Source organism: Chelon labrosus (assembly GCF_963514085.1).
Source record: "Chelon labrosus genome assembly, chromosome: 13".
Classification (NCBI taxonomy): Eukaryota; Metazoa; Chordata; class Actinopteri; order Mugiliformes; family Mugilidae; genus Chelon; species Chelon labrosus.
Window position 1 is genome coordinate 1,017,528 of NC_140346.1, and position 20,174 is coordinate 1,037,701.

Here is a 20,174-nt window from a genome sequence, read left to right on the forward strand (position 1 = left end):
GCTGATGTGATTGCATCAACTGCAGAGTTAAATGCAACAGATATTGAGGAAAATCTTAGAATATGATTTTTGACACATTACGTTTATCTGTATAATAACATCTGTGGGCTCAAGGTCTTCATGTTCTGCAAACCAACTACCACCACAATGGTGCCTGAAACTCCATTTCCCAGCTGGCAAGGAGCAGATTTACTTGCTCCATCTTTCCGAAATAATCACTTTTGGCTAGTAATGTGTGTGAAAGTAGGCAGGATTTGATATTCTCAATTCTGTCACACAACACTGATGCTGCGCCTTGGACGTCAGGATGCGGGATGTATGAACAGAAAGACAAGTGAGACTTTTCTCTTAAATTTTTTGTTGCCCGTTTGGTGTCAACTAACCTAAAATGAACAAAGAGAAGCCAAGTTTTGAGCCGGTGATCTGCTCATTTCGGGCCACTGATTTCTGCTGCAAACAATTCCTTTCAGTATTAAATTAATTCCTCTATTTCTGTAGTTCTTTCGGGCTTATTTAGAGAGCTTGTAACTGACAGTGTGTCTTTACCCTCCACATAACAATTGGTTCCAACATCCAAATTGACCTCTATGCAGGTGAGGTGGAACTTGCTTGAGTTCTTTAATTCATTACACCGACTCATGACTGCTTGTACTGTCAAAGGGGTAAGTAATACATGATTCTTAGACAATACCAGCATAACATGGGAACACGCATTTCCAAGATTTATTTATTTGTTTTTGTTTTTGCAAAGTTGGAGGAAGTAGTGATGTGCCTGCAATGTTTATACACCATCTATGACATAACCAGAGGGGTATTGGCACCACTTTTGTCAAATTTCCCATAATTTGCAGACCTAAGAGGTTCATTTGAAGAGCCCACAGGACAGACATCTCATGTTTCTGCTCAGATGAAACATATGAAGATGCATGTGAGAGCGAGAGATGGGATCAATGTGACACTGTCCAGCGCCTCTTTTCTGTTCACATGGTCACTGGAGGAAAGCCATAACTGAAGCCCATGTAGAGTTGAATCTCTATGTTAACACGAAACTATGGAGCTATTGCACCAAGCAGACATAGTGAATTATTCTTCCCGTTTGTGTACAAATAAAATGGGTAGATGAAAGTTCAGGATTATTGCCTATTAAACCATTTTCCTTGTCAAACTAATAAAATGTTATGCTGTTCAAAATACAAACTAAAAATAGCAAAAAGCTGATTAAAAGCAAAGAAAAAAAAAAAAAAACAAGCGTGCAGCTATTTACACAGTTGCATTTTCCCCTAGTGTTTTGTAATCTTCATGATGAAAGTGTTTGAAAAAGCAGATTTCTGGAAAGTGTTAAAACAAGTCTACATGACAAATACCTTCAGGAAATGGAGTACATGGATAATTGTATATTTGACAATCATGGCGCAGCTGAGGCTGAATGTGTGGTGATGTGGGCGGCTTGCCTCTGTAATTAGTAGCTGTTCTTTGACTTTTCGTTTACAAATTGTACACAAAAATCATGACAAAGGCACACCATGGAGAACGTCAACATCTAACTTAGCAGTAAGGACTAGCTATACATAATCTGTCCATGTAAAATATGTACAGGACTGATAGTGGGGAACTGAAATGTCCAGAGTGAAGGTCCTGTTTCATAGATCAATACACCCACCACAACTGTTGCTGCTGTTGTGGCATTCATTTGGTCCATCTCACTAACACCAGATTGAAGGCCACGGAACAAACTGCAGATCAAACTTCAGCCTATTCAGAATTTCCTGTCTGGATCCTTTTAGTGTAAACTGTCTGAGAAAGTCCACATCCAAACTTAACCAAACTAGTTTCCCCATCTGTTTGCCTTTTTTCTAGTTTCTTGTGTGTGACCTCCTTCACTGCAGGACACTCGGCTGAACACTGTCTGAGATTAAACATCAACTCCAGATAAGAACAGAAATGGTTCCACAGAAACGTATCCACGCCACGTGCTGTCCAAAATGAAACATTTGAAAAAAGCAGCAAAATTCAAGATTGCTTTTGCTTCCTCCTCGACACAAAACATAAAATCACATGCCAAAAGAACATCCATGAAGAACAAGGACGAAATGAGGAGTAAATGTGGAGTGTAGCCTGGGGAGGGGCAGAGAGATGGAGGAAGTGGACGAGGATGTGCGTGGGTTGGTGTCCTCTGGCTGATCACACAATCTTCTTGATGCTGGGTCTTTTGAAGCTGCCGGCACTGCGTTGCTTCTGCACCTGACTTGCCGAACCATGGCGAGTGCGACCTCCACTGGACAGGGCAGAGCTTGGGGACAGCTGGACATTCTCCTTATCCACACCTGGACGACAACAACAGTGAGAACGCACTGCATCAAAAGATTTCCTACCAAATTTTCTTTCTCAGTCAACCTTAAAACATTCCGTTTAACAGCACATTCATTTTAAATGCTTTCCTGCAGTAGTATGATTTGCAAAATTACAGTAGCCTATTGATCCTCTGTTGGTCATGACCCTTGTGACTCATCTCATCCATTTATTGTAGTAAATATTTCGTGCACAACAGAGTATGAAATATACTGTATATTCTTAACTGGCACATACAGTATGAGCAGTTTAAGACAGCCTGTGGTGGATCTATTACATCAAAACGGTTCAGATCTGTGGGAGCTCAGTAGGATTGGAATATCTGCCCCAGGGTCTTTGTGCAGGCAACGTCACCTACTGCAGGCCCATCGAATGCCTACTCTGATCCCTTTGACTTCTCAGTCACGTACTACTTTGTTTTGAAAAGATGCTGGAAGGCAATGTCTTTTAACCAATAACTTTATGTAGCTTGAACGATTTGCTCTTTGTTTTCGGTCACAGTGCAGCTTCTTTGATGACTAGTCACTAACAGAGGCCTGACTTTCCATTTAGGTTGATCTAATGCAATTGCTGACTCTTGATAAATTACTGACCACTTCGTTAGTTTAGAAGTTTTTTCCTGGGAAAAATCTTTTATCTGCATGACTCCACACCACCACAAATTATGTGGTATATGCATCTATGGCATATACATACTATACAGTATGTGAAAGTCTAGTAATTCTACTAAAACAAATGAGTTCTCGCTGAATCCTTTTGTCACTTAATACAAACACTCAGACACCAATATTTTAAAGAGTCTACATTTACTATTTAGTCCACAGAAACAGTCGGAGTACGGGAGCATGTGTGTGGGAGAGAGAGACCTGGTGAGTGCTGTGAGGTGGCTAGTGAGGTCATGGAATTAGACAGGTTGAGGTTGGCAGTGATGCTTAGCTGGCTCTGGCTGGTGGGGGGATAGGGGGAAGTGGGCGTCCTTAGCTGCTCCTCCCCTCGCTCTTCATCAGCAGCTGGCAGGTAGCAGTCAATCAATGCCTCCAGAAACTTGACGATCAGCTCGGCATAGTCTGGTATCTGTGTTTGCTGCAGGGATAGTGTGTGTGTGTGTGTATGGAGGAGAGAAAATGAGACACGTGAGGCTGAGGAGTGTTATTCATGTCTAATAACAGTACTGACTGGATTAACAGTAGTGGCGATCCACCGGTACGGCCAGTTTCGAATCACCAGTTAACCTAACGTGCAGGTCTTTGGACTTCAACCTTCTTGCTGTGAGGCGTCAGTGCTAACCACTACACCACTGTACCACCACAAACTCTATGATTCTTAATTGATTGCTTGATTTAACATGGTGTTTTAGTTTCTCAGCAACAGAGGCATTTGCTGTATGTGGAGATAGATATGTGGTCATGAGTCAATAAGTCTGTGTTACAAATGGAAATACATGATAAATAAATGATGTACACCAAAGTAACTGCTTAGTCAGCTGAATCTCTCCTGAAAGGTTGCCAAGAGCGGCTTAAAAAATAAAAAATGACAGGAGGAAACATTAGTCATACCTTAGAGAATGGTCCAGCAAACCGCCAAAGTCCATTAAAGCCAAAGCCTGGAGAGATAAGGGACGTAGGCAAGAGATGAGAGGGGATGGTATCGAAGACCAAGGTGGTTCTTTGTAATTGCTTACTTATACGGTAAAACCTCAACAGTAGTATCCATTTCTTATGTCAGATTCAGTGTACATCTAATTTTAGGTAGCAGGTTGAGTCCTAAGTGTAGAACCAGTGGAGATAACATGTTTAATTGGAACAATATGAAAATGTCAGCGTCCATTACTTTGTAAATAGGAAGGCTGGTACTGGGGGGGTGACTCCTCATGGTACACCACACTCTGTACAATACCATGAACGGGGTTTAAGAGGTTGATGTCCTGGCACATGGACAGCACAGTGTTGATCTTGGAGTCCAGCAGGTTGTGGCTGAGGAGGACATACAGACACACAGACACACAAACCAACAGCTATAGTCAATTCCGAATAAATGGCACTCTTCATATGCATAAACACAAACACTTGTAATGTGGCTTGGATAAAATGACACCTCTAATTATTCTAACAGCAACAGTATTTTTAGCCTGACACTTCGCTCGCCAGCAGTTAAACTTGTGCTTTATCTCACATCTGAAGCATATGAACAGAGAAAACCACACGAGGTATATAAAGTGGGGTTATATTAGGTGATACAGATGTGAAAACTCAAAAAGTGTTTCCTTGTGTGACATTTATTCTCCCTAACCTTCCACCAAGACTTCCAAACTTCACAGTTGAATCGAAGAATTCATTTATAGGCAAAAAATGACTGTGTTTGAAAATCTCAATGCCGTCCAGACCCCTAGAGGTGCTGTTGCTACTTTAATCAGGGAGTCGGACAGTTCAGCTTCTTTGGGCAAATGATGACTGATAATGTTCTCCTGCCAGAGCTCTTTAAAAAGTGCTTTCCTCTCTCATTACTTGCTCTACAACACTGCTAACAAACCACTGCTTTTCTTTTTCACCGTTTGTACTTTTTACCATGGAAACTCTTATCACATACACTACCGGTCAAAAGTTTTAGAACACCACACTTTTTCCCGTTTTTTTTTTTACTGAAAATTATTCAGTTTAGTGTCTCATTGCACTCTGAAATGAAAGCATAGAACAAATAATCAATTTGAGTTGAAAAAGAAATTATGGAATCAATTTTTGCAGAATGCTGTGGTAGCCGTTTTGGTTCAGGGTGCCTCTCACTCTGTACAAGTCACCGACCCTGGATCCAGCAAAACAGCCCCAGACCATCACACTTCCTCCTCCATGTTTGACAGTTGATGTCACACACTGTGGAACCATCCTCTCGCCTACTCGACGGCGTACAAAGATCCTGCGTGATGAACCGAAGATTTGAAATTTTGATTCATCAGTCCATAATACCTTCTTCCAGTCTTCAGTAGTCCAATGGCGGTGTTTCATGGCCCAGGCGAGCCTCTTTGTCTTATTCTGACATCTTAGCAATAGCTTTCTTGCTGCAACTCGTCCTGTCAAACCTGCAGTTCGAAGTCTTCTCTTCACAATTGAAACTGAGACTTGCTTACTACGACCACTATTAAGCTGTGCTTGAAGCTGTGTCCTATCACACAAGCTGTTAACTCTCAGAAACTTGTCCTCTGATTCAGTTGTGGCTTTGGGTCTGCCAGACCTCTTCCTGTCAGAGTTTCCCCCAGTTTCTGAGTGCCTTTTGATGGTGAAGAAAACTGTACTCACTGACACCTTGACTTTCTTTGCATTTTCCCTGTAGGAAAGACCTACATTTTAAGTGTTATGATGGTCTGTCTCTCTTCCATTGTTAATTGCCTTTTTCTCACCATTTTTGTAGCAACACACTACTTTCTGCAGTACAATACTGTTCACCTGATGCTCATGAGGGTCGGGTACCACAGTGTGTTCCAACACTACTTTTATGCAGACAGAGGGGGTTGTAAGTAATCAAGAAAAGTTGGAACACCTGTAGGAATTAGTAGCATCAGCTTTCAAGGCTGATTCAACTTTCATTGCTGCAGAACAGCTTTAAATTGTAAACCCACTTCATGTTCCCTGAAAGAGTCCTTTTTGTGTAATTCTGAAATGTACATTATTTTTCAATTTTGGGTAACCAAACCTTTTTTTTTTTTTTAACCTCTGGCTGTTCAGTACTTACCTTTGTACCATTTCAAGCTATTCATTGGACTTGCATGACTTGAATTACAAGAAATAACTTGAAAAATTAGGGTGTTCTAAAACTTTTGACCGGCAGTGTACAAGTACAAATCTGATTTCTCAAGCCACATTTGAAGGTGGCCTGGGCCACATACAGTCAGGTCCATAAATATTGGGACATCGACACAATTCTAATCTTTTTGGTTCTATACACCACCACAATGGATTTGAAATGAAACGAACAAGATGTGCTTTAACTTCAGGCTTTCAGCTTTAATTTGAGGGTATTTACATCCAAATCAGGTGAACGGTGTAGGAATTACAACAGTTTATATACACTATATTACCAAAAGTATTCGCTCACCCATTCAAATGATCAGAATCAGGTGTTCTAATCACTTGGCCTGGCCCCAGGTGTATAAATTCAAGCACTCAGGCATGCAGACTGTGAAACAAGACATTTGTGAAAGAATGGGCCGCTCTCAGGAGCTCAGTGAATTCCAGCGTGGAACTGTCATAGGATGCCACTTGTGCAACAAATCCAGTCGTGAAATTTCCTCGCTCCTAAATATTCCACAGTCAACTGTCAGCTCTATTATAACAAAATGGAAGCGTTTGGGAAAAACAGCAACTCAGCCACGAAGTGGTAGGCCACGTAAAGTGACGGAGAGGGGTCAGCGGATGCTGAAGCGCATAGTGCAAAGAGGTCGCCGACTTTCTGCACAGTCAATTGCTACAGAGCTACAAACTTCATGTGACCTTCAGATTAGCCCAAGTACAGTACGCAGAGAGCTTCATGGAATGGGTTTCCATGGCCGAGCAGCTGTAGCCAAGCCACACATCACCAAGTGCAATGCAAGGCGTCGGATGCAATGGTGTAAAGCACGCCGCCACTGGCCTCTAGAGCAGTGGAGACGCGTTCTCTGGAGTGATGAATCACGCTTTACCATCTGGCAATCTGATGGACGAGTCTGGGTTTGGAGGTTGCCAGGAGAACGGTACATTTCAGATTGCATTGTGCCAACTGTGAAATTTGGTGGAGGAGGAATTATGGTATGGGGTTGTTTTTCAGGAGCTGGGCTTGGCCCCTTAGTTCCAGTGAAAGGAACATTGAATGCTTCAGGATACCAAAACATTTTGGACAATTCCATGCTCCCAACCTTGTGGGAACAGTTTGGAGCGGGCCCCTTCCTCTTCCAACATGACTGTGCACCAGTGCACAAAGCAAGGTCCATAAAGACGTGGATGACAGAGTCTGGTGTGGATGAACTTGACTGGCCTGCACAGAGTCCTGACCTGAACCCGATAGAACACCTTTGGGATGAATTAGAGCGGAGACTGAGAGCCAGGCCTTCTCGACCAACATCAGTGTGTGACCTCACCAATGCGCTTTTGGAAGAATGGTCAAAAATTCCTATAAACACTCTCCTCAACCTTGTGGACAGTCTTCCCAGAAGAGTTGAAGCTGTAATAGCTGCAAAAGGTGGACCGACATCATATTGAATTCTATGAGTTAGGAATGGGATGGCACTTCAGTTCATAGAATGAGTAAAGGCAGGTGAGCGAATACTTTTGGTAATATAGTGTATGTGCCTCACACTTTTTAAGGGACCAAAAGTAATGGGACAGTTGGCTGCTCAGCTGTTCCATGGCCAGGTGTGTGTTATTCCCTCATTATCCCATTTACAAGGAGCAGATAAAAGGTCTAGAGTTCATTTCAAGTGTGCTATTTGCATTTGGAATCTGTTGCTGTCAACTCTCAATATGAGATCCAAAGAGCTGTCACTATCAGTGAAGCAAGCCATCATTAGGCTGAAAATCAAAACAAACCCATCAGAGAGATAGCAAAAACATTAGGTGTGGCCAAATCAACTGTTTGGAACATTCTTAAAAAGAAAGAACGCACCGGTGAGCTCAGCAACATCAAAAGACCCGGAAGACCATGGAAAACAACTGTGGTGGATGACCGAAGAAATCTTTCCCTGGTGAAGAAAACACCCTTCACAACAGTTGGCCAGATCAAGAATACTCTCCAGGAGGTAGGTGTATGTGCGTCAAAGTCAACAATTAACAGAAGAATTCACCAGAGTGAATACAGAGGGTTCACCACAAGATGTAAACCATTGGTGAGCCTCAAAAACAGGAAGGCCAGTTTAGAGTTTGCCAAACAACATCTAAAAAAGCCTTCACAGTTCTGGAACAACATCCTATGGACAGATGAGACAAAGATCAACTTGTACCAGAGTGATGGGAAGAGAAGAGTATGGAGAAGGAAAGGAACTGCTCATGATCCAAAGCATACCACCTCATCAGTGAAACATGGTGGTGATAGTGTCATGGCGTGGGCATGTATGGCTGCCAATGGAACTGGTTCCCTTGTATTTATTGATGATGTGACTGCTGACAAAAGCAGCAGGATGAATTCTGAAGTGTTTCGGGCAATATTATCTGCTCATATTCAGCCAAACGCTTCAGAACTCATTGGACAGAACTTCACAGTGCAGATGGACAATGACCCGAAGCATACTGCGAAAGCAACCAAAGAGTTTTTTAAGGCAAAGAAGTGGAATGCTATGCAATGGCCAAGTCAATCACCTGACCTGAACCCAATTGAGCATTCATTTCACTTGCTGAAGACAAAACTGAAGGGAAAATGCCCCAAGAACAAGCAGGAACTGAAGACAGTTGGAGCAGAGGCCTGGCAGAGCATCACCAGCGATGAAACCCAGGGTCTGTTGATGCCTATGCGTTCCAGACTTCAGGCTGTAATTGACTGCAAAGGATTTGCAACCAAGTACTAAAAAGTGAAAGTTTGATTTATGATTGTTAATTTGTCCCATTACTTTTGGTCCCTTAAAAAGTGTGAGGTACATATACAAACTGTTGTAATTCCTACACCGTTCACCTGATTTGGATGTAAATACCCTCAAATTAAAGCTGAAAGTCTGCAGTTAAAGCACATCTTGTTCGTTTCATTTCAAATCCATTGTGGTAGTGTATAGAACCAAAAAGATTAGAATTGTGTCGATGTCCCAATATTTATGGACCTGACTGTATGACTACATTCTTTAAGCACAATGCATATTTGGGCCACACTAAAGGACGTCCTACTAAACTGATGTCCTCTGCTTAAGAGGAATTTTGCCTCTTTTCATTTTTCACTGTAACAACGCTGTCTATTCATGGGCAAGGGGCTTTAAAATATATTTTGTCCTTGTAGTTGTTAATTTAAAAAAATAAAAAATAAAAGGTGAATTAAATTACTGATAGGAGTGGGCCATGTCTAATTTGGTTAGACATGTGTTCTTACTGTTGGAAGGAAATTAGCCATGTGGAGTTACTTTTTCCCTGCAGAAGTTCTCTGACAACTCTGTAGTGGTTAAGTGTATCAGAGATGGACAGGAGGAGGAGTATAGGACACTGATCGGAGACTTGTTGAATGGTCCCAGGCAAACTACCTACTCCTGAATGTGGGCAAGACCAAGGAACTGGTCATCGACTTCAGGAGGAAGAGGACACCAGTGGAGCCCATCACCATCCAGGGTCTGGAGCTGGAAGTGGTGGACCACTATAAGTACCTGGGAGTCCACATGAACAGCAGACTGGACTGGAGGGACAACAGCGATGATGTGTACAAGGAGGGCCTGAGTAGACTGTACTTCCTGAGGAAGCTTAGGTCTTTTAATGTATGCAGCAAATTGCTGGTGACTTTCTACCATTCTGTCCAGCCTGTACCAGTCTTGTTGCGAGCGCCCTGTACTTTGCTGTGGTTTGATGGGGGAGCAGCACCAGCAAAAAGGACATAAGTAGGATTGACAAATTGATCCGAAAGGCTGGTCATGTTATTGGCAATGAGTTGGAGTCTTTTGTCCCAGTGAGGGGATAGGACGACACTGGACAAACTGCTCTCCATCATGGACATTCCATCTCATCCACTACACCAGATAATAAAGGCGCAGGGGAGCTCATTCTCCAACAGATTGATCCAGCTGTACAACAACTCACCTTTGTGCAACAGATAACTCCATGTTATTCATGTTAACGGACACTAGTGAACCTTACTAGCATTCCTATGTATATACTATATATTCTTCTGTCTCTTTTTCTTTCTTATGGACGTTTCACAGAAGATTGTTTTCAGCAGTATCATTATGCACAAAAAACATGATATCTTCATTGGCGTGCTGAGCTGAGATCCAAGTGGTCACACGTGTGGATATGAATTCTGAATTCCAGGAGTGAATACATACACAGTTAGGCCCATATTTGTTTGGACACATGTTTTGTCACTTTAGCTGTTTATCAAAACATAATCAAGTAATAGTTAAATAATGAATTTAGGCTTAAACTGCAGACTCTTAATGTCCAAAAAACAATGATCTAACTGTATGTAGAACTGTCCACTTGTGATCAGATCACCCACGACACATGTTAATGCCTTGTGTGAGGAACTTAGATACTGTATACGGGCAGCAAGGGTCACTGATTGTTATCACATATTCACATGGCATCAGGTGTTACTGTCTGTTAGCATAGACTGAGGGGCAGTACTCCCAATACAGAACCATTCATTTACACTTTCATTTTCAATGGTGGTTTAATTTTATAAAACTAGTGTGAGGGTAATCTAAGAGCAAGATTATGCCGTTTAACACTATAAAGAATATGACCAAATTGTCCACAGGATAATTTGATCTGATCCAAATTTTGGCTGACCAAAACACACTCAACCTGAGATAAACACCGGCAGAAGAATGCCCTAAGAAGCCATGTGACCAGAGATAACCTGCTTAAATTTTTTGAAGTATTTAAATGGGCTGGGGGTATTTTGGATAGGTCCCACTTGCATCCCAATTCAGATGTACTCATGAAGAACACGATATTACACATTAACTAAGAATTTCAACTCCATATGTATTAAAAACGTAAATCTGAACAACCAAGCAAAAGGAAATGTATTGGCTGCTTACACAACTGGAAAAACCTTTGGGAAGACAACGCTAGCTTCAGCCAAGTACTCATACAGAATTCGCTGATCAAAGTCATCCGTCGTGTATTTGACCTGGGTGGCCTAGAAAACAAAGCAACAGTCTGTTAAAAAGAATCACAAATCAAAAAATGAAAAGTAACGGTATTTTAAGCAAACTTTATAAATGTGCGGTGTGTTTCCTCACCAGCACAGTGAGCAGCAGAGCCTGGATCTTTGAGTCGGTCAGCACTTCCTCATCCAGTAGAACGTTGGACTCCGATACAGACACCTTGCGAAGATGAGAGTTTCCAATTCTTTGTGTTTCTGTAATTATTATACAGAGGCATTAGATATCTCCTCAAACTTCTGAACCATATCATAGGAGGGTGTACCAACACCATTACTCTGTTGTGTACTCTCACCTATTTCATAGTCATTTTCTGCTACACGTCTCATCTTCGGAGGGGTAGTCATACCAGACTCCATTTCTGGTCTCTTTGGTGCTTTGGAGTCTGATATGAGATGATCGAAGCTTTTCCTGGTACCTGAAAAAGACGCAAGCATAAACCATACATTTATAATCTAGAGCTTTAACATAGATATCACTTGGATGATACCACTATGGAAAGCCACTACAAAAAGCATACACTGTACTTCAAGGTAAAAAAAATAAATAAAACGGCCATGGACAAATAAAAAGTCAGGTCTCTGACAATTAATTTGTGTTGACCATGAAAGTGTGTCTTCTAGTGTTTACACTACAAAATGGGAAAACTAAAATGAACAAATAAATTAAATATTAAATATTTTATTCATGTTATTTAGATAATTTATTGGCACAGCTTAGTGTGAAAATCTTCACTGTGTTTTTCATGTAGGCTACAGTCATAATCGTTTCTCTTCCTTTGGCTCTTTTTTTTGGCTGTGTGCATATCCGAAAGCGTTGATTTTGTATTAGTGTTATATACTAACTTTAAAGGAGCTAACATAAGTGAATCAAAATGAGACTTAATGTGTCTAAAATATGACCAAACATAAAGTTTCCAAATAGAAAGAATCAAAAATAAAGGCATTCCTCTAATACAAGCCTGCTTCTAATAAATCCCTGTTACCTTCTGCTGCTAAGATAAATGTAAGCAGTTGCAATTCTTTGAAGAAATACGATTAAGCCATACCCAGGAGCTTCTTGGTGTTGGCCTGTGAGGGCTGGCCCATGTCTAGGCTCATGGACTTCCGTGTTCGGGGGCTGATTTGACCCATCGTAGGGTAGTGATGGGCTGAAAGGTAGCGCTCTGAAACCTGAGGTGACGTCCATGGCTGAGTCTCTTGCAGAGTTCTGAAAAAGGAAAACAGACCAAGTTTAAATAGCATGCTACAACATCATTGAACATGACGAAAGTTCTGTGGTACTCTCCTTGAATATAACTACTATCATCACTGATATTGTTTTCTTCCCCCATGCTCCTGGGACAGAGAGCAGGGACTCGTTTTTAAAGTCTCTCCAAAAATGTTCAGCTCATGTTAGCTCATGTCACGATAACGCAGAATGTGCCCAGTTACATAGCTACACTTCTGCAAAATCGCCATGCTCTCATCCTGAGTACTTTACGTTCCCTAATTCACAGCAAGTTACACACGCTGGCTGCTGCCATCTTGCACAGAGGGGCAATAGTACACAGCATTTTCTCCAGGAAATGCTTCTTCTAGTTAGTGTGATTGCAGCAGCAATCAAACCATTGAGATCCTGTTTCTTTTTGTTTATTTATTAGTGGGATTGTAGGGCAATCTACTTTCCAATTTCGTATACATCAACCTCAACGACATACAACAATGTTACTGTTCTTTTTCTCTAGTTTGTTCTGTCATAATGTCTACTTTAATTTACCTACACTGACCAAGCTAAATGATCAGAGGCCAAACTTTGCATTACAAAAAGTACTACTACATACTGCTGTAAATGAAAGACGGCATGTTGAAATGAGCAAACTTGTGAGGATGCTAAATTTAAACAATCCTGTCTGATTATGCTGACTCAGAAAACTTTGTTCTTCCCTTGGTTTCCTCCCTTTACTAATCTTCTCACCTGCAAGTGGGATCAGAGATGTGACTGGAATAGGTGTCCATGGGTACTGGATCCATGGAGAGGTCGGAAATCAGCAGGGACTTTCTGTGTTTAAGGCTGCAGCGACTCCTGACCTCCTCAGATACAGTGAGCAGTGCTGCACAAAACAACAAGAAAGCAGCAATGGTAGTGATCACTGAGAGCAGTGCAGACTCAAACCAACAAAACCTTTATATCAGAAAAGGGTTAATAATTCTGGAATTTAATGTGTATTTGCCTACTGAGGACCCATCGTCTTTTGACAAAGTAGGCGTAGTAGGTGTAGTACTCGGAGCCCCAATTTTTGCACATGCAGCCATACAGCTTTTCCAGATTATGTTACACTAAACTTTTCACTACTCTAAAATTTTCAGTAGTATAATATGCCAGTGATTTATGACCAGGAGCTGCAGTAAATAATAAGGCTTTCAAGTGTAATTTAGTGCTGAAATATAAAGATGAGGTTGTACAGGAAATTAAGTGTGTTTACATACCAGCCAAATAGGCCACACTCTGGGTGCTGACCTCAAACTTGTCACATTTTAGATGTTTGCTGATGAGAGCTAACAGTGTGTGCAGGATTCTCACTGTCCTCGCTACTGTTGTGGGGGATGGGTGTCTGTAACCTGTAGAGACAAGTTAAGACACATTCAGTGACATAAAGACAGACACTACTCCAAATGTTACATTCTAGTTTAAACAATCAAAAACAGAATGTTGAGGAAGGACCTTCACTTAGACAACCCCATACGTGCGGTCACTATCACTCTGTTTGACTACCTTTCCTAAACACTGAAAGTTCAATCAAAACCCTTAGCATTTTCTATGTGCATACTCACACTCACAGCAAATTCATCTGAGTTATTAACTATGTGATTGAAATAATGAATTGTGAATTATAAACCAGATGAAAACTTAACCTGGCAGTGAACCCAAACTTAATCCACATAAAATAATAAATAACACTTCAATGCAAAACTTAAGTCTTTCTTCATGTGCTTTGGCAATCATTACTTGATAGACAATTGTGCAGCAGAACTCAGAGCCCTCCTTATACTAAATCCCAATGAGTTGGTCCTATTCTCAGAGGAGGAGGTAAAACCACGGCTCTGCATGTGAAAGCTAAAGCTGTGAAAGCGGAAATTTCAATAGTACTTCACTCAATCTTCTGCAAATCCTTGCGGTCTGACATAATCAGCAGTGGAAAAAAGATTCGGGATCCAGCTCCATTGAACCGGCCACCAAAGAAGACTCAAGAATCATGAGTCCTACAGTTGAGTCCTACCACATTTGATTGATATATAATCAATAAACAGCACCATTCAAACATCCTTTATCTCACTCGGTAGAGAAGCAAAACGTACTACCCGACTTGACCACTAGCAAGCAGTGCAAACTGCACTCAGCCAGCATGAGTAGCGAATCTGTAGCGGATTCACTACTCATGAGTCCGATGCGGATTCGCTACTCATGAGACCGGTTCGCTACTCATGAGTATGATTCGCTACTCATGAGACCGATTCGCTACTCATGAGTCCCTGCTTAACCGAGAGCAGGGAGTCAACAGCCATTCACTCGGTCGGCAGAGAAACGAAACTTAACTGACTCAGGGATCATTCTCATCTCAGAGAAAACAAAAATGCTCTTAATCTGTTGCCGCCTATAGCCAGTCTAAAGACGGAAAAAATAACCATATTTTAAAATTTAGACTAGTAATCACAGACAAGAATGTCTGTTTTCTCCTAGTTACATTATGATACTGAATCTCACTGAAGCCTATGTTCTGAGTGAATTAATAGCCTACTCTGAATCCACTCCACGTACATTTTAGACCATAAGAATATTAAATATTCTTTCGTTCATTTTTTCATTCTTTTTTTTCCAATTTTGAGCTTTAGGTTTAGGCTTATGTAAGACACTTGATATGATTTTCAGTGGCTATGTATCACAACTGATAAATGGCAATAACAGGTAACTGTAATAATCCTTTATTAGGTGTTTACTATGCTTTATTATGTCTCGAGTGAATGTACTGGAAACACTTTATTTCGCACTCGGGCCATTTTGGGTCAAGTGACTCAAGTGATTCGCAAAACCTGGCTCATACAAGTGAGTGACTCAGACAGATCCGAATCCCTCAAAAGATCCGGGTTTTCCACTACTAGCCATAATTCCCACTCTTGTTTGCAAAACACCCAAACCAAAAGTACCCAGTGATTACCACCCTATTGCTCTCCCATCATTACAATTAAGTGTCTGGATAATCTGCAGCTGAACATCATCCTTTAAGTGTCAACTAGGGGTCGAACGACTTCAGATTTTTTAAAGTGGACTAATATGTGGTGAAAGTCAAGTCAACATCAACTAGTCGATGATGTCACACATAAAAACACAGTAGAAAGTAATGCTCTGCAACAATGAAATCTACAAATATCATACACTGCTTTACCTTTCAGTAGGTGGCCCACCAGCGCAAAGTTGAAGTTGGTACTGAAGTTGAGGCCCACAAAGTGATCCATCTGTTTACAGTGCCATTCTAAAGGATGCCTGATTTCCATGAACACTTCTTCTGGACTCTGAAGGAGCAAATAGTAGAATAAGTGGCAAGGAAGTTAGATTATGTTATGTATTCTTTATAAAAAATAAAAACTCCATGCACAATTTCATTTACAATTTTCAGCACACAACCATAGTTCTCGTCATATTCTTGATGAGTCCAGTGCTTCTGAAGTTAGAGGACATTGGCCTTGACACGTTTGCGGATTGTTTTTTTCTTCAACACTGGGGCGGCTGTGGCTCAATAGGTAGAACGGGTTGTCCACGAACCAGAGGGTTAGCGGTTCGATCCCCCGGAAATTGCCACATGACGAAGTGTCCTTGAGCAAGACACTGAACCCCCAGTTGCTCCTAGTGTGTGGCACTGGTGTGTGAATGTGTGAGTGCTTGTGTGAGCGAATGGGTAGATGTGTCTATGACTGTAAAGCGCTTTGAGTACCAATAGGTAGAAAAACGCTATAAAAGCAAGACCATTTACTACTCATACAGCAAGAGAAGACGACTGAGGTAGCATCACTTCAAACCCATACTTAAAAAGCTTGCCCAATATCAGTGTATAGCAAGTGTTAACATCATAGAATTATATCAGTGTGAACATCAACAACCTGACTGTTTCAATAAATGGTCTTGTATTTATATTTTTACATATTTTTTATATTTTACACTTTACAGTCACAATGACTCATCTAAAAGCTCACTTACACAAATGGGATTGAACCACAGACGCCCTGATCACAGAGAGAAACTGGCTATGGAAGTCACATAATGTGTTTTCTCAAAAATACTCTGTAAGCATACTCAAGCTTATTGGTAATTGAACAGTGCAACCACAGTCTGGCAAAAAACAAAATCCTTCAACAACTCGATTAGGCTGTTCAGTTCTGTATGGTGGTTAAATCTACAGTTTACATACACTGTGTTAAAAGACACACAAACATTTTTTCCTCACTGTCTGAAGTTAAATCAGACTAAACCTCTCCTGTTTTAGGTCAGTTAGGATTATCAAAATTATTTCTATTTGCTAAATGCCACAATAATGAGAGAGAGAATTTCTTAGAGAATATTTTATTACTTTCTTCAAAGTCAGAAGTTTACATACATTTCCTTAGTATTTGGTAGCATTGCCTTTAAACTGTATGACTTGGGTCAAACGTTTTGGGTATCCTTCCACAAGCTTCTCGCAATAGTCTGCTGGAATTCTGGTCCATTCCTCCTGACAGAACTTGTGTAACCGAGTCAGAGTTGTAGGCTTGCACACGCCTTTTCAGATCTGCCCACAAATTTTCTATGGGATTGAGATCGGGGCTTTGTGATGGCCACTCCAAAACATTGATTTTGTTGTCCTTAAGCCTCTTTGTAACTACTTTGGCAGTATGCTTAGGGTCATTGTCCATTTGGAAGACCCATTTGCGCCCAAGCTTTAACTTCCTGGCTGATGTCTTGAGATGTTGCTTCAATATTTCCACATAATGTTCTTTCCTCATGATGCCGTCTATTTTATGAAGTGCACCAGTTCCTCCTGCTGCAACAGCCCCACAACATGATGCTACCACCCCCATACTTCACAGTTAGGATGGTGTTCTCAGGCATACGATGGTAATAATGGCCAGACAGTTCCACTTTAGTTTCATCAGATCACAGGACATGCCTCCAAAAATTAAGGTCTTTGTCCCTGTGTGCATTTGTAAACTGTAATCTGGCTTTTTATGTTACTTTTGGAGTAATGGCTTCTTCCTCGCCGAGTGGCCTTTCAGCCCATGTCGGTACAGGACTCGTTTCACTGTGGAGAATGGCACTCTCTTACCAGCTTCAGCCATCATCTTGACAAGGTCTTTAGCTTTTGTTCTGGGGTTGATTTGCACGTTTTGGACCAAAAACACATTCATCTCTGGGACATAGAACCCATCTCCTTCCTGAGCGGTATGATGGCTGAACATTCCCATGGTGTCTATACTTGCGTATAATTGTTTGAACAGATGAACGTGGCACCTTCAAGCATCTGGAAATTGTACCCAAGGATGAACCAGACTTGTGGAGCTCCACAATTCTCTTCCTGATATCTATCCCATGATGTCAAACAAGGAAGCAGTGTGTTTGAAGTGTAGCCTTAAAATACATCCACAGGTGTGCCTCCAATTAACTCAAATGTTGTCTGTTAACCTATCAGAAGCTTCCAAAGCCATGACATCATCATCAGGGCTTTCCTTCATTGTTTAAAGACATAGTAATCCTTGTGTATGTAAACTTCTGATTTTGAAGAAAGTAATAAAACATTCTCAACTGGTTTCAACTGTATGTTCCCCAGATGAACTCTACCTTAAGAAATACATTTTATCTAATCACATTCCCTAAAACCTGCACGTAAAAGTCCTTGAACACCTGTCAGTGTAACCTAGGGGAGCTGAATATAGGGTTTGTATTATGACAGGACTGGTGGCCTACAGTCCACACAACATCCAAACGTAGTGTATAACATATGTCTTACCTTGTCATTGAAGACACGCATTGTGTCCAGAGTGTGAAGATTCTGCTCCAACAGAGCGGTTCCAGCAGAGTACAGGTTGACTTCATCCAGCTGAAGCACGGCTACTGCCACCCAGAACAGAGCTTTATGCATAGGAGACTCCTGCAAACATCAACAGAGTGAGCTTGACATGAATCAAAAATAGCAAGGGAAGGCTGTGCTATTAATGTCACCAACAGTAATAATTACCAACTGCTGGGATAGTCACACCAAACCACTATATAACTATGTGAGTCTTACCAAATTGTGAAAAAGCAGAAAAAGACTAAACACAAATTTGACATTTTACAGTGATAAGCCACAACATTAAAATGACTGAAATCACTGCATTTGCTCAGGGAACCCTAGAACTAGTCTGTTTTGTATCTCACAACCCACATGACTCAATGGATTCACTGATAATGTTCCCATGTCAGACAACACAGGATACCCCAGGAGCTACAGAGTCCATATTCAGCAGCTGGTTTTAATGATGTACTTGTACAGTCTGAATAACTTTATTTTTCAAACTAGTCTGTGGAATAGCTGTGTTTGTATACCTTGCTGAGTAGAGGCTGAAGTTTGGTCAGAGCAATCACTGTAGCCTCTATCAGTACTTGGCTGTTGTAATTGTCGGGGCCCTTCAGGCAGCTCTCCAGACCCTATGTCAGTGGGAGCACGAAAGGACGAAATTAAACAGAAGCAAAAGGGGTGGTGGAGCAACTTATCAGCTGTTACAATCATTCACAATCACATTTGAGAATTATATAATCTTTTACACCAATGTCTTTCTACAGTTTCCCAATATTGTTGAAATATCTATTCACATTTTAGAAGTTCAGTTTGAGCACAGGGCCACCTTAAACCTGCACTGGTCACATAATCATCTGTGTAATGTGTTAACTTTGCAAATACAAAGTAGGATCTTCAGCCTACTTATCATATCAGCAAAAACAAAAAAATCTTTACTGGCATGACATTGGTGTTACAAACATGACAAATAAAGCAGTGTGAAGACTACTTTAGCGCAATATTGACTACTGCTAGATTTAAACTTATAAGAAGCAATTATTATCAATTCAACCACTTAAAATGAATAGAAGCAACACAGTCCTTAGTGTTTTGTAAATAAACTGTCCAGGAACAATGTAATGCTCAGTTTAAATTTAAAATAATTGTTGGTGCCTTGTTTTCAAGAACATAGTCCTCTTTTGGTGGGAAATGAACAAAGCAGGCTGCTGATAAAGCATTTCAAAAAATGGCGTAAGGCCTTTGAAGTTTCTAGAATTTGGCACATGTCAAGGCAACCATAATGTATCTGTCTGATGATGACATACAAGATGGGGCTGAGGTGTGAATGAAATTCACAAATAAAAATAAAGTAGCCCAATACATGCAGTCTCGTTACACTCATTTGGACAAGTACTGGGTCCTTTCTATTGACTTTTAATTAACTGAAGCACTGTCATGTTCATGGGTCACAGGTGTGACAGATTGGGGTGTACAAAAGGGAATAGATCTCACCCGATCTATGCTGAGCAGGGGGCTGGCCTTGCTGAGAATTCGAATGATCTGCTTTATCTGGCCGTGGCTTACTCTCTTACTGATACAGCCAAACACCACCAATGCTCTTGGCTGCAGAGATGGGTTGTACTGGAATGCAAACCTGGAATCCAAAAATGCCCACATATATTCATACCAAAAACTCATGTAGGTAGCACAAATGCATTAAATTGAATGGAGGGAGATCATACTTCTGTGCGAGCTCTGTCCACTGGTCCAACCACTTACAGGTAGGTAGGTCCCTCATACAAGCCTGGAGCAAAGACAACACAGAGAAAACAGACGAAAAGAAATGCACACACATTGAGCTGCAGACAGCTTTTTCAGGAGTGGCAAGACTGGAAATACAAGTGACATAAAATGTGTAGCCGTCTGTATGGGGATTGCAGCAAATCATTTTATCTGGGGAGT

The 20,174-nt window shown here is 41.1% G+C and overlaps 1 protein-coding gene across 5 annotated transcripts in view; it reads right to left on the bottom strand.

Moving 5' to 3' along the window:
- Positions 1 to 2,054: 2,054 nt before the first annotated feature.
- Positions 2,055 to 20,174, bottom strand: part of nf1a (neurofibromin 1a) — a 133,759-nt gene continuing 115,639 nt past the window's right edge. For all 5 annotated transcript variants that reach the window (XM_084558070.1, XM_084558068.1, XM_084558069.1 and 2 more), the window contains 15 exons: positions 19,955 to 20,016; positions 19,725 to 19,866; positions 18,761 to 18,862; positions 18,183 to 18,323; positions 15,591 to 15,717; positions 13,636 to 13,767; positions 13,124 to 13,259; positions 12,216 to 12,376; positions 11,463 to 11,585; positions 11,246 to 11,364; positions 11,042 to 11,142; positions 4,180 to 4,322; positions 3,906 to 3,952; positions 3,216 to 3,432; positions 2,055 to 2,324 (listed from right to left, as the gene is read on the bottom strand). In XM_084558070.1, the coding sequence (XP_084414196.1) occupies positions 2,182 to 2,324; positions 3,216 to 3,432; positions 3,906 to 3,952; positions 4,180 to 4,322; positions 11,042 to 11,142; positions 11,246 to 11,364; positions 11,463 to 11,585; positions 12,216 to 12,376; positions 13,124 to 13,259; positions 13,636 to 13,767; positions 15,591 to 15,717; positions 18,183 to 18,323; positions 18,761 to 18,862; positions 19,725 to 19,866; positions 19,955 to 20,016 (1,896 nt within the window). In that variant the 3' untranslated portion in view covers positions 2,055 to 2,181. The remainder of the gene's footprint in view (positions 2,325 to 3,215; positions 3,433 to 3,905; positions 3,953 to 4,179; positions 4,323 to 11,041; positions 11,143 to 11,245; positions 11,365 to 11,462; positions 11,586 to 12,215; positions 12,377 to 13,123; positions 13,260 to 13,635; positions 13,768 to 15,590; positions 15,718 to 18,182; positions 18,324 to 18,760; positions 18,863 to 19,724; positions 19,867 to 19,954; positions 20,017 to 20,174) is intronic.